Source organism: Dama dama, chromosome 4 (assembly GCF_033118175.1).
Source record: "Dama dama isolate Ldn47 chromosome 4, ASM3311817v1, whole genome shotgun sequence".
Lineage (NCBI taxonomy): Eukaryota > Metazoa > Chordata > Mammalia > Artiodactyla > Cervidae > Dama > Dama dama.
Genome location: NC_083684.1, coordinates 44,491,105 through 44,503,277, shown reverse-complemented (window position 1 = coordinate 44,503,277; position 12,173 = coordinate 44,491,105). Strand labels below are relative to the sequence as shown.

At 40.8% G+C, this 12,173-nt stretch overlaps 1 protein-coding gene across 2 annotated transcripts; it reads right to left on the bottom strand.

Moving 5' to 3' along the window:
* Nucleotides 1–1,395: 1,395 nt before the first annotated feature.
* Nucleotides 1,396–11,087, bottom strand: TAT (tyrosine aminotransferase). 2 transcript variants are annotated; one of them, XM_061135052.1, is made up of 12 exons: nt 11,022–11,087; nt 10,183–10,396; nt 9,938–10,042; nt 8,137–8,204; nt 7,125–7,283; nt 6,765–6,903; nt 6,295–6,347; nt 5,846–5,998; nt 5,030–5,158; nt 4,626–4,709; nt 3,821–3,919; nt 1,396–3,076 (listed from the first exon to the last, which is right to left on the bottom strand). In XM_061135052.1, the coding sequence occupies exons 2-12, from the start codon at nt 10,394–10,396 to the stop codon at nt 2,936–2,938; spliced, it is 1,344 nt and encodes a 447-aa protein (XP_060991035.1). In that variant the 5' UTR covers nt 11,022–11,087; the 3' UTR covers nt 1,396–2,935. The 2 variants fall into 2 exon arrangements, with proteins under 2 accessions (XP_060991035.1, XP_060991028.1); XM_061135045.1 differs by having other exon boundaries at nt 10,183–10,429; nt 11,022–11,086.
* Nucleotides 11,088–12,173: the final 1,086 nt, after the last annotated feature.

The following is a 12,173-nucleotide window of genomic DNA, read 5'->3' as shown; positions in this document are numbered from 1 at the left end:
CAGCTACTAGGAATTTCTTTTTCCGTTTCACAACTCAGGGAATTTACTGGCACCTGCCTAGAGCTAGGACTGGTTAATAGGTGTTCACAATACCTAGGGATAACTTGTCGACTTGCAGGAAGCCTCCCGCCTGGCGGGGCCCGAAAGGGAGGGGGGAGAGGGGGGAGGAAGGGACTCTCTCAAGGCGTGCGGTCAGGAAACAGACTAAAGAGGAAACAATACAGAAGACTGAAGAGAAATAACCGCCTCACCTACAGAGGCAAATTATGGCCGCCGTCTGCTTCCAGAGTACGCCCCCTAGCCCCAGATTGCGCATGCGCCCTGAGCAGTGTGGCGCGCACCACCCCTCCCCCTTCCCCCCTCCCGAATCTGCGCCTGCGCAGGCGTGGGTTCTTTCCCCACTGTACACAACACCCACTTCACTCCCCAACCCCGGTCTTCGAAAGCCGCCAACACAGTGCGTACCCGGGCGTTCGTGGTTGCTAGGGACTAGAGTGGGATTGTTTGTGGTATCGGATCAGTGATAACTCGCCAGTTACCAGGTAAACGATGCTTTGGCTAGACTTCACAGCCGCGAGCCCTTGTCTGCGAACTGTTAAAACGCATCCTTCGTTTTATCCTCGCATAGTCGGACGCCCTGCTGTCGCCATCCGCAAAGCGGCTGGAAATTGTCTTTTGAGAATTTTAATCTTGTTTGGAAGCAGCCCCGACCAATGGTTCCCTTTTTTTTTTTTTTTTAGTCTAGGATCACCCATGATGTGATGGACACCTCAGAAATGTCATCCTCCTTTTATTTCCATAGGAAGCTGAATTAGAAAGTTGTGCTTAGTCGTGTCCGACTCTTTGCGACCCCATGGACTGTAGCCCACCAGGCTCCTCTGTCCATGGGGATTCTCCAGGCAAGAATACTGGAGTGGGTTGCCATGCCCTCCTCCAGGGGAATCTTCCCAACCCAGGGATCAAACCTAGGTCTCCCGCATTGCAGGCAGATTGTTTACCGTCTGAGCCACCAGGGAAGACCAAGTAATAGTTAACTTTGAAGGAAAAAAAGAGAGAAGAAGGAAAAATTAATGTAAACATTTACGTGTACACAGAATAATCTCGAAGAACTGGACAGCAACTGCCACTGTGATTACCTCAGGAGAGAAATGGGTGGCTGAAGGATGGGCATGAATGTTTTGGGTTTTTTGTGGTTTTTTGCATCGTTTGAAATTTGTCCAATACGTGTGTGTATTTTAATCTTTGAATGTTCATTTGACTCCCTTACCAAAATGTAGATATCAAGGAAATTTGGAAACTTAAGACGTCTATCTAGATGCCGTAATGCTGGATAGAATTATACATTATGTATGAAGATAAAACGTTTTGTGTAAACCACTAAGTTTTCCTGTTTATTTCTGGACAAACATCCTTGGGAATTGGGGCGGGAAGTACAGGAAAAGAGCCAGGAATTTTCGAAAAGTCGGCAGGGTTGGCATACAGGAAACAAATTTTTATCATCTCAATCACTTGTATATTCCTTTTGGATTTGCTGAGGAAAATTGAAGGGTAAATTTTAGTTGATTTCACTAAAGTCCAGCTAGATTGGAAGGGGACATTTGATGTTTATTTTTGTAAAGGAAGTTAATTGAGTGTGGCTGGCAGGGTTGGGACTCGAAGTTCCTATTCTAGACAAGGAAAACATCCTTTAGTAAGGAATCTCCAGGATGATTATGATACATTCCTTCCCCTAACCTTGTAAGATAACTTCAGGTTCCCTCCTCCAAGGGAATGGTGAGGAAAAAAAACTAAGCAACTGTGCCTAAGAGGATTTGCAGACAAAAAGCTCATATTGAAAAAATATCCTGGACACACCTCATTCTCTTGGTTAGCTGAACCAGTTCAGCTTGTTACCCAGTAAGTGGTTAGTGGATCTAGGCAACAAAGAAATAAATGAAACCTAGTGGGTAATACATCAACCAGGTTGAGCAATAAGCAGCACCTGGGGATAGAAATTCCCCACAGAGGAGAAAAATGGCATCACAGAACAGAATACTTAGTAAAATTTATTAAAATAAAAAAAGAAAAACAATAATTTATGCCCTTGGCAAAATAAAAGATCTTGTCAATATAAATGTGTCTTAGAAAACATATGAAAAGATAATATATATCAATCAGTATCAATGTTACAGCAAAAGTAATGATTGTATAACACTGACAAGTGAGGATAATTCTGGCCCTTACACAGCAGCATTTCTGGAAGGTCCTCTGATTCCGCCTTTTTTTTAGTACATATATGCCTTCATTTTAAGAAAGCCTGATATACATATATCTATATTTAGAAACTCTATCAATTAAATTTATTTGTCACAAAATAATTCTCTACCAAAAAATCAAGTTTCTGTAATGTATCCTTCAAATTGGCAAATTTTCTTAATGTGTTTAAAATTAACCAAATACATGTGTCCCCAACTTCTTTCCTTCTAGCACTACTACATACAGTGAGGTATACCTGAAGTGAGCCAGAAAAGTTGGGCTTCAAACCTGACTAGAGAGAGTGTGTTCTTACTTAGAGTAAGAGGAAATCGTTGGGGGCACGAGTTCCCTCAATCTTTTGTTTCTCGAATCCTAAGCTCTTGATTTTCTTGTCCCTGCTGTTTCCTGAGCAACTTTGTTCACCTGGTACTCTCAAGATAAAAGGAGGAAGTCAAATGGGAGAGGGGCAGGTTAATGAATTAGTGAGTCACTCCAGCAGAGCACAGTGAGATGAAATCTGGGGTTTAGAGTGTGTGTGTGCGGCTATAGCTGGGGGAAAGCCAGAGCAATTCTCTGCTCTTGACATGGTGTTTGTGAGGCTCCTCTCCCAGCAGGAGCACCTGATTCCTGGACGGGCAGCAGGGCTTAGTCCAGTTTCCCCAGCCAGACGGAACACGTACTCAGGAGAATGGACTCCATCCTATTTGTCACATTCCTCCTGGCTCCCTTCAGCACAATGGTAGTGCTGTTCACAGAACTCCTGGATCCGGCTACAGGCCTCCAGCATCATCACTTCAGGGACTGTGATTACCACTCGGAAGAAATTTGGATACTCAAAGCACTGCAAAAATAAAAGCCTATTATTCTCAGAGCAGTTCAATCAGTGACTAGACCACCCTAGTATGGCCAGGGCCCTAATCAGCAAGAGGCAGCAACACCATTTACCCAGGGCTAACAGTTCCCACCACTGAGAAGCTGAACCAGTAACTGAGTTAATTTATCTTAAAAGGAATTTGTGGGACAAGCTTGATTTCCTGTCATTTAGAATGTCCAACTACAATTTTTCTTCCTGAATCATATGGGATAATGATGAGGAAGAAACAAATTTTAAATAGAGGTCATGACACCCACCAGTAAGAATCTTTTCAAAAAAGAGTACAGTAGTCCCTTAGTATCCATACGGGGGTTGGTTCCATAACCTCCGAGAGTACTAAAATCCGAGGATGCTCAAGTTCTGTATATAAAATGGCATAGTACTTGCATAACCTACATACATCCTCCTGTGTACTTTAAATAATCTCTGGGTTACGTGTAATACCTAATACAATGTAAATGCTATGTACACAGTTGTCAGGCCACAGCAGATTCAAGTTTTGCTTTGGGGCACTTTCTGGAATTTTTTTCTTCTAATATTTTTCCATCCCCAGTTGGTTGAATACTTGGATGTAGAACCTGCACATATAAAGGCCAACTGTACACTTTGTTGGGGGAGGAAAAGGCTAAAGACCAGCTCAGGGAGAGCTCCCAAGGCACTATACACCACTGAGAGTTTCTAGAGAAACCTGAGAGGGATATAAGCACTCACCGTTGCTGGGAGGCAGTGGACGGATTGCTCAGCAACTAATCGCTCTGTGAACTCCACATCATTCTCAAATTCTGGGAAATGTTCCATCTCAATTCCAACCTATACCAATAACAGGGAAAGGCAGTTGATCATAAGAAGGGAAAACAGGCCATCTCCCTATGCCAGAAATCAGGGCAGGGATTGCTCTAAAAAATATCTTGGAATTCCACTACTGATAATGAAGAGTTCTTGCTCTTATGGCTTGTGGAATTTCTCATAGGGAAGACAGGATATATTCATATTAATATTTTATTTTATTGAAGGGTTCTTTCTTGGATGCTGATAAGTGAAAGCTGAAAATAGGATGCTAGTATTCCTTAAAAAAGGCACTATTGGTACTATGGGCCAGGCTAGTCTTGATTGCATGGAACTAACCTGCCCATTGAAAAATATTCAGCATTGCTGGCCTACAAGATGCCAATAGCACTTTTCAGTCCTTCTGAAAACAACATTCCTATATATCCCCAAACACTCCAAGGGAACCAGATCTCTCCTGGTTGAGAACTACAGTAGTGTGGAAAGCCTCTTATTTGTGTCCTATCATCTCTGTATCTACATATAAAATAATTCTCTGTATTGAAAAGTTGTCATTTTAAGAGGGTTTTTTTTTCCTTTCTTTTTTTAGCACTGAGTTTAAACCATGTCAGTGGGACAATTCAGAACAAGGCAGTTCCTAAACTGGCTCAGGGGCCCATCTGGTTGTCCTTGGAGCGCTGCAGACTGGCTTCCCTCACCTGTCACCAGGTGCCTGCCACCACATACTCACCATGAGGTACATGGCCCCAGAAGGGCGAATGGGCCGGAGTCCGGGGATGGCAGCCAATACCCCATAGCAGAGATCTGCATTGGACTATAAAAAGAGGCAGAGACATCAAGGATGAAAACTTAAGCTAAAGAAAAACTGGGTCATTAAAAAGACAGCCCACATTAAAGGCAGGGAAAATGCCTTTGCTCTGCTGGCATAAGGAGTTAACAATAAAAAAAACTCTGCCCACTCACAGCTTTAGGCCAGGAGCAGAGTGGATTGCCAGAAGTTAGAGAAATGTATGGATGAATGTTGACAATGATGCCACCTTCTGGCTTGGAAGCCAGAAGGAAGCCATAATGGCTCAAAATTCCACTGGAGGCATTCTCTGACTCCCAGAGTGGAAGGCCACAGGCTGCCCTTACCTTGAGGAAGCTTAGAGTGTTGTGGTAGAACTCTTGAGGGGTGCGACACAGGATGCTTTTCAGAGCTCCCTGGACAAGGGTGCAGGGGCCCAGGATCCGTTGACTTAGCTTCGTCAGCCCATCTCGGATCTAAAAGCCCCCCAGCAAACACATTATTTAGCCTTTCTTAAGCATCCCTGCTGTGGAAATTCTTGCTCTCACCATTCTTTCTATAAAGTGTTTATTTTTATTTATTTTTAATTTTTTGTTGTTGTTGTTATCTTCTATCTAGGCAGAGTTAGGGTTAGTTTTTGATATCTGGAGATGTGGTGGTGCCTTGTGTCATTCTTAAATCAGACCACCTGGGATTGTAGCCCAGCTCTGCCACACACTGACTGGGTGTGTGACTGAGAAAACTGTACAACCTATCTGAGTTCATTTTTATCAGCTATAACATGGAGATAATACTAATACTGGCCTCACAGGGTTGTTGGGAGAATTACATTGAAATAAAGTACATGAAGCACTGGCACCTTATAAGACCACAAATAGTATTAGGGATCATTACTGCTTGTCGCTTCTTTTTTTGTGGTAATAAAATTGGAGGTAGATGGAACTTCCTCACCAACACAGAAAAACTGAGTTCTGGAGAGAAATAACTAGTACTATCTTTATCCAGTGTCTTTCCAGGCACACAGAACCACAGGGCCAAGAAAGGAAAATCTCACATCTATACCACCACAGTGAGATAAAGTAAGCAAGTAATAAGTAAACAAATAAATAAATGTTTAGAATATATATATATTCTATATATATATATATATATATAATTCTCACCTCATTGCCAAAAATATCTCTTCGGTCATGGATAAGGATCCAGCCCATCCTCCAGCCAGGAACCAGCCAGCGCTTGGCCAGCCCTCCACAGGACAGGATGGGGACATTGCTGCTGAGGGTGGCCAAAGGCTCAAATTTGGAATCTGAAAACACCTGAGGAGAAGAGGTGCTTCTTACAGTTGTTTTTTGGCTTCCCTCCAAATCCCATGCCTCCCCAAATTTTCCTTATATCATTAAGCACAGAGCCTCAGATTTACAGGCTCTTTCTACCCTGAAGCATGACTGGGATCTCAAGAAGCTTCAAAGGGAACTATCCAGAAACATTTAACCTGGTGTCTTGTCTGGGTTAAAAGAAGCCTAAAATGAGGAAACTGGTCCCAGCCCAGTAATATGTACAACCCCTGACTCTAGGGAATGAATGAAATAATTAGATTCTGCCCAAGACTCACCATGTCTCCATAGATCTCATCAGCTAAGATGGGGACACACTGCCTTGCAGCCACTGAAAATAAGAGAAACATGCTGATGTCATTTTTATTGTGAATTGCCTTAGCACTTAAATGTTTATCTGGGCTTATACTTTACACTTCATGTTTGTGGGTTTTGTCTTCCTCTTTAAGAACTACAGATTCTTCTCATGGTACAGAGCCTTCCAAGGTACAGAGCCTGAATTTGCTGTTTAATTAACTAGATATTTCAAATCCTTTCTTCCACATGAGGGGAGTGATAAAGAGGCAAGTCTTTTTCTCCTTCTTTCTACCTTTGCAGGGGCACACCACTCACTAGGGACCCCAGTGGAGCCCTCCAACCTCTATCCTAGTCTTGGAACTTAGTAAAGGACTTCTTTCTCACTCCAGGAAACAGCTAAAGGATTCCATCCCCATCTTCTTTCCTGTCAAGTGAAATCTGTTGGACTTACCTGCCAAAATTTTCTGGAGATGACGTCTACTGAACACTGACCCACAAGGGTTTGATGGATTGTTGACAATAAGACAAACTGTCTTTTCATCAATCAGAGATTCTAGTTGTTTCAGGTCAATTTCCCAATTCTTCTCTGGCTGGGGAGGGAAAAAAAGTGAGACCAAGATGATTCTGAAAAATTTAGGAAGACTACTCACTTCACTCAAAGGTATAATATAAGTCACAAAATGTGTCTGTGGCCTCAGACTTTCCAAATCTTTTTCTGCTAAGATAATGGTCATGTATTTTTATGAAGTAGTAATTGAGCATTTGTATCTAAAATTATATAATTTGTATCTAAAATTAAAAAGTCATTTACCAATAAATTGTAGAGCTTGACCTCAATTCCCATAGATTCAGCCAGAGTCCTGTAGAGAGAGAAGCCAGGTCTTGGAACTAAGATGTTTTGCCCTGGGTTGGCCAACACAGCCAAACATAGTTCAATAGCCTGACTGCAGCCACTTGTCAGAATGACATCCTATGAAGAAAAGTTTTGTTTTGTTAGGGGTTCCAACAGCAACAGGAGAAAAGGGATTATCAGATGAGTGAGTGGGAAGCAAAAATTAGCTTACTTTTAAAAATCCTATGTAAAGTAGTAGGGACTGTACTAGGCCAAAATTGAAAGAAATGGATATGTTTATAGATGTCCATATCTAGAGGTTGTTGAAAATGCTGGCCACTTAAAAGAAATAAATCTCTTTAAAAAGGACAGGTTGGCTGTGACTCAGCAGACCTCCATGAGAGGTCATTATGACCTTGGACTTTTTCACCTGGTTATTTATTTACTTTTGACCAGAGATTTGAAGCATGGCTCTCTTCTGAACTATTTCAAAGGGCTCCCCTTAAGGTTAAGAAATGTTGACCTCCACCCTATAAACAACAGAGTGGAGGGCATTTAAACTTGACCCTGCCATCAGTCCAATATGCCATGGAAACTCGATCCTCCCATCTAAGTGACCTTAGGTAAGTGAAGGGAACTACAGATTAATAAAAGACCCTATTGGTAAAATTAAATTTTTCGATTATTTGGTATATATGAATTACTGTTTTTCAATTATCTTTTGCAGAGAATCAAATATAGGGTGACCTCTGAGTCCTTTGAGCCTCCTTGAGACAGACATCACATAAGTTGTATGCAATGTTATTATCATACTATAATTACATTAAACATGCTGACTAGTGGCCTCCCCATATAAAAAGTCCTGGAATTGCCAAAGGGAAATTTTCCTTAGTTTTTGTTTCCCTTGAAACCCTTATTCCTCACGGAACAGAAACAAAGGGTAGAGTTTGCCTGGTATTGCTTCAGAGCGGGCACCTTGTCTAGGGCTCACCTTAGCTTCCAGGGGTGCCTCGGGACAGTGGTAATAAGAAGCAACTTCCTCCCGACTGGATAAGTGGCCTGAGAGAAAAGAGCAGAAGGAGAAAGCTGGAAGTTTTCATCCCATAGCTGACAGCGATGCCCTTAAGTCACAGGTCTTCAAGGCTACCTTCTGTCCCAGACCAGAGCACGTAGCATTCGGTTAAGCTCTCAGTCACTATAGTTAAAGGAGATTAACTTTATACCTTATAATTTTATAATAAGCACACAAATGTATAAATAATAACAAAAAGAGTTCACCAAACTATAAAATACTCTGCAGCATCTTGGTTACTGTGATTATGTTTTATTTTCTTCTAGATTATTTAATCTAAAATACAGGATTTAGATTATTCTTAAAGCCCTTTCAGGGATTATATTTGAAAACTTGTAATTAATGAGTGTGTTACACTGGGTTCATTTTAACTTTTTCACATTGTGTTGTATACCTATTAGTATTTTCCTTTTATATTTAAATTAAAATATTTTCCTTTTAAATTATATTCTCATGCAATGTTTCCAAATGTTGGCTTGCAAGCTTGAAGTATAGACAGTTTCATACCAATTATAATGTTTTACAGAATTGCTGTCCAAAAAGATTATCTTCAGTTACCAAAGCTAGAGGCAATATTTCCTAATGTTTGTTAACTTAATAGGTACAGATAACTCTCTTGAAATTAATCAGCATTTCCTTAATTGTTAATAAAAAACACAGATAAATATTATCTGTGTTTCCTTTGGCATGAAGTGTTCATTTCCTTTGAGTATTTGTCAAATGCAGACTTGGTTTTAGGTTTCAGGTTAAATCAGTTTCTTAATACTTTGAATATAAAAGTCATAATAAACATTTTAAAAAACTGTATTGAAGAATAGTTGATTTACAATGTGGGGTTAATTTCTGCTCTACAGCAAGGTGATTCAGTTATATATATTCTTTTTCATATTCCCTTTCATTATGTATAAACTCTTTTTATAACTAAATTTTAGTCTTATTTTGTTTTGATTTTTATTTATGAAGCTGTATAAAATGTAAATAATCAACCTAAAAATCATGTCCCTCATATCTCTTTAAAGTGTTTTTAAATTCTATTTTAGCATGAAGCTGATTTTTATTTTGCACATACACACAGTGGGGGAGTGTGTGACACCGAAACAAAGGAGTCACTTATTTTACCAAAACGCTTAGGGTAGGAATGTTCAATACATGGAGAGAGTTACACCTAAATAAAATTATTCCTGTCTTAAACAACCTTCTGTCCTCTAATAGAACAACTCATTCTTTGCTGTTGTTTTTGTTTATTTCTGCCTTGAAACAAGCACAGTTACATTGAGAGTGTGACCAGAACCATAATTAAAATAAATCTTGAATGTGCAGAGGAGGAGAAATAACATCAAGAAGTATTTACCTAGGGCAGTAAGTAAATTGATTTAGGAGCTAGACAGCTCTGTCAAGAAGCCCCTGCAGCCAAACTCAAGGCCTCCATGGAGAATGAGCAATGATAGGATAGGAGCGTTATTTGAGCAGAGTGCATAATGGGAACCCAGAGCAGGGAGGTGCCACAGTGCCAGAGGAAGCCAGCAAAGAAGTTGGACCTTGGTGGCTTGAGGTTAAACATTCTGAGACTCCTTTCCCCAAATTCAACAGCCATATTATCTTAGCCTCTCCTTAGGAATTATGCATCGGGAAAGCAAAGAGAACTCCTAGAAATTTATTACTGTCAGAAGAGCACAGAAGATTTGGGAACTGCCAGATTAGAGTCTCAGAGGGAACTTACCAATGGAGGGGACATAGCCATTAAACTTCCCTGAGTCAAGGGCATCTTTCATTGCTTGGGTAACTTCAGGATCTGTCGGCAGGTTTCCAAATACAGTAGGGTCCCCTTTTCAAGAACCACCAAGAGGTTATTCTTCCATGCCCAGTACCCAAACCCACCCTCCACTTCCATCCTCTCTGCCCAACCCATGAGGATAGGGGTGAGAGGAACAATGCCTGGCTCTTGGTTAAGTGTACTCAACTCACCAATCGATAAAGCAATCATGGTCTTGTTTGGATTTGGTTTCACCTTCATGTTGTCCACAATGGCCCGGATGGGATTGAAAGTTTTGTTGGACATGTCCGAAGGCCTCACGGACCATCTGGCCTTCCTGCTTTTCACTTTTCCCAGCACGGAGCTTCTCCCAGTGATGTTGACATGCACATCCAGAACTGAGGGGAGGCTGCCATGGTCCTGCATCTGAATCACATATGGGTCCATGACTAGCAAAGACTATGGGGAAAAGAAGGGGTCACTGTGACTCTAAGAACAGATACAGTCCAGTGGGGCAGCTACAGTTGGACCTAAACACTGGGGTGACTTTGCCAGACATCTCTTTTCAAACTCCTTTCACATGTAAAGCAGCTTTGAATGAATGAGGGCAATTTTAAGACTTTTCACTCAGATGGAAAATAAGCAAAATAACCCTTCTACAATATTAGCAGAGTGTTCCACTGAATGCTTATCTACTGTGAGATTCACTATGTGCTACATCATCACCATGAAAATTTAACCATGCTCTCAGCAAAACCAAGGAAGAATGACATGAAAACTAATGTTAAATAAGGAAAGCGTAGGTATCCCTTCCATTCCATGCAAGGAAGAGTCTCCTTACACTTCAACAGACTGTGTCTTGTCCTGTGCAAAGAATAATCAGGAAGAACTATTCCATATTGTTAGAAATTTACTGTTAACATTATCATTAGTAAAAATAAAGCCCTATTCTATAAGCAGCTTACTGCCCTGTGGAAAAAGAAATCAATACACCACAAAGAAAGAAACATGCATCCCAAATCACAAGGTTAGCTGAGGCTTGAGATTTTACCTTCCCAGTAAAGGAGAAGCAGCCTCCAAGCAGCCAAACCAGGAAGTTGCCTAAGTTCTTTGACAAGTGGCAGGGACGGTGAATTCAGATGCAACCTCTGATGCCTGAAATAGTCCCACAAATGGGCGTTGAGCCTGAGACTCTCATGCTATTGGTTCAGGTAAGAACGCAGCAACCAGCCCTCTTCTTTTCTCCCCTCCTCACTTTTTGGTGCTTTTTCTCTCTAACCCTGCCTCCCACCTCCACCACCAAATCAGGAATTTGAACACTTCAGCCTTCTGGAATTGTCTGTGTTAACTCTTTCCAGGTAATCTGTGAGATGTTTGAAAGGATTGTCAGAGAGGTAGTCAGGATTACAGTTGGTAATTTTTATTAAATCTTTTTTTGTGTGACAAAATGACCTATTAAAATGTTAATAGTACAGAAATGTATAGAGTAAAAAGTGACAGTCTTGCAAGGACCAGGCAGTGGTAATGATCTGGCCATTTCTATCCATTCATCAAGATAGATAGATGATAGTAGATCAATAGATCTACAGATGATAAATAGGTGATAGACAGAAGATAGATTAGATGATGGATACATAGATACAGAATTGTATATATTTTCAAAACACAGCTGAGATCATGCTCTACAACTTGTTCAGCAGCATGGTTATTTATTTCCTACATCTAGGGCTCCTTTCTTTGTTAGTCCACAAAGTTCTACTCCAGTTAGAACAAACTGTACAGCTAGAGTAAATGAAGGCCCACTCCATAAACATTTAAAAAGTACAGAGTATCTAAGGCAACCAAAACCTGTGCAATTTTATCCTGACACTGTGAATTCTTAATTTTCCTGTTATGGAGTTATTGGAAAAATAAGATGTCAGGTGAGATCTAAACAAAAACCTTTGCTAAGCCAGCACAGCAGACAACTCAGAATTCCTGTGAGCCTATGAAAAGTATCATCCACCCAAGGGTTAAGAGAAACCTCAGTCACCCCATGGCTCAAATCCTATCCGTTTACTTATTGAGAGACAGAGAGTTGTTTCATAAGCTCTGTCAGCTTCAGCTGTTTATTGATGATTTGAGTCTCCACTGGGGTTGAATAACCTTTTATTTCTCTGGTCCTTCCATCTTCTTCTTTTCCCTCCATTTATTTATGTCTTTA

Coding starts and splice junctions, on each gene's coding strand:
- TAT (XM_061135045.1), bottom strand. CDS start 10,417: ATGGACCCATATGTGATTCAGATGCAGGACCATGGCAGCCTCCCCTCA. Junction 5,999..6,294: donor ATGAGATCTATGGAGACATG/GTGAGTCTTGGG, acceptor TCTTCTCCTCAG/GTGTTTTCAGATTCCAAATT. Junction 3,920..4,625: donor CTGGGGCCATGTACCTCATG/GTGAGTATGTGG, acceptor TTATTGGTATAG/GTTGGAATTGAGATGGAACA.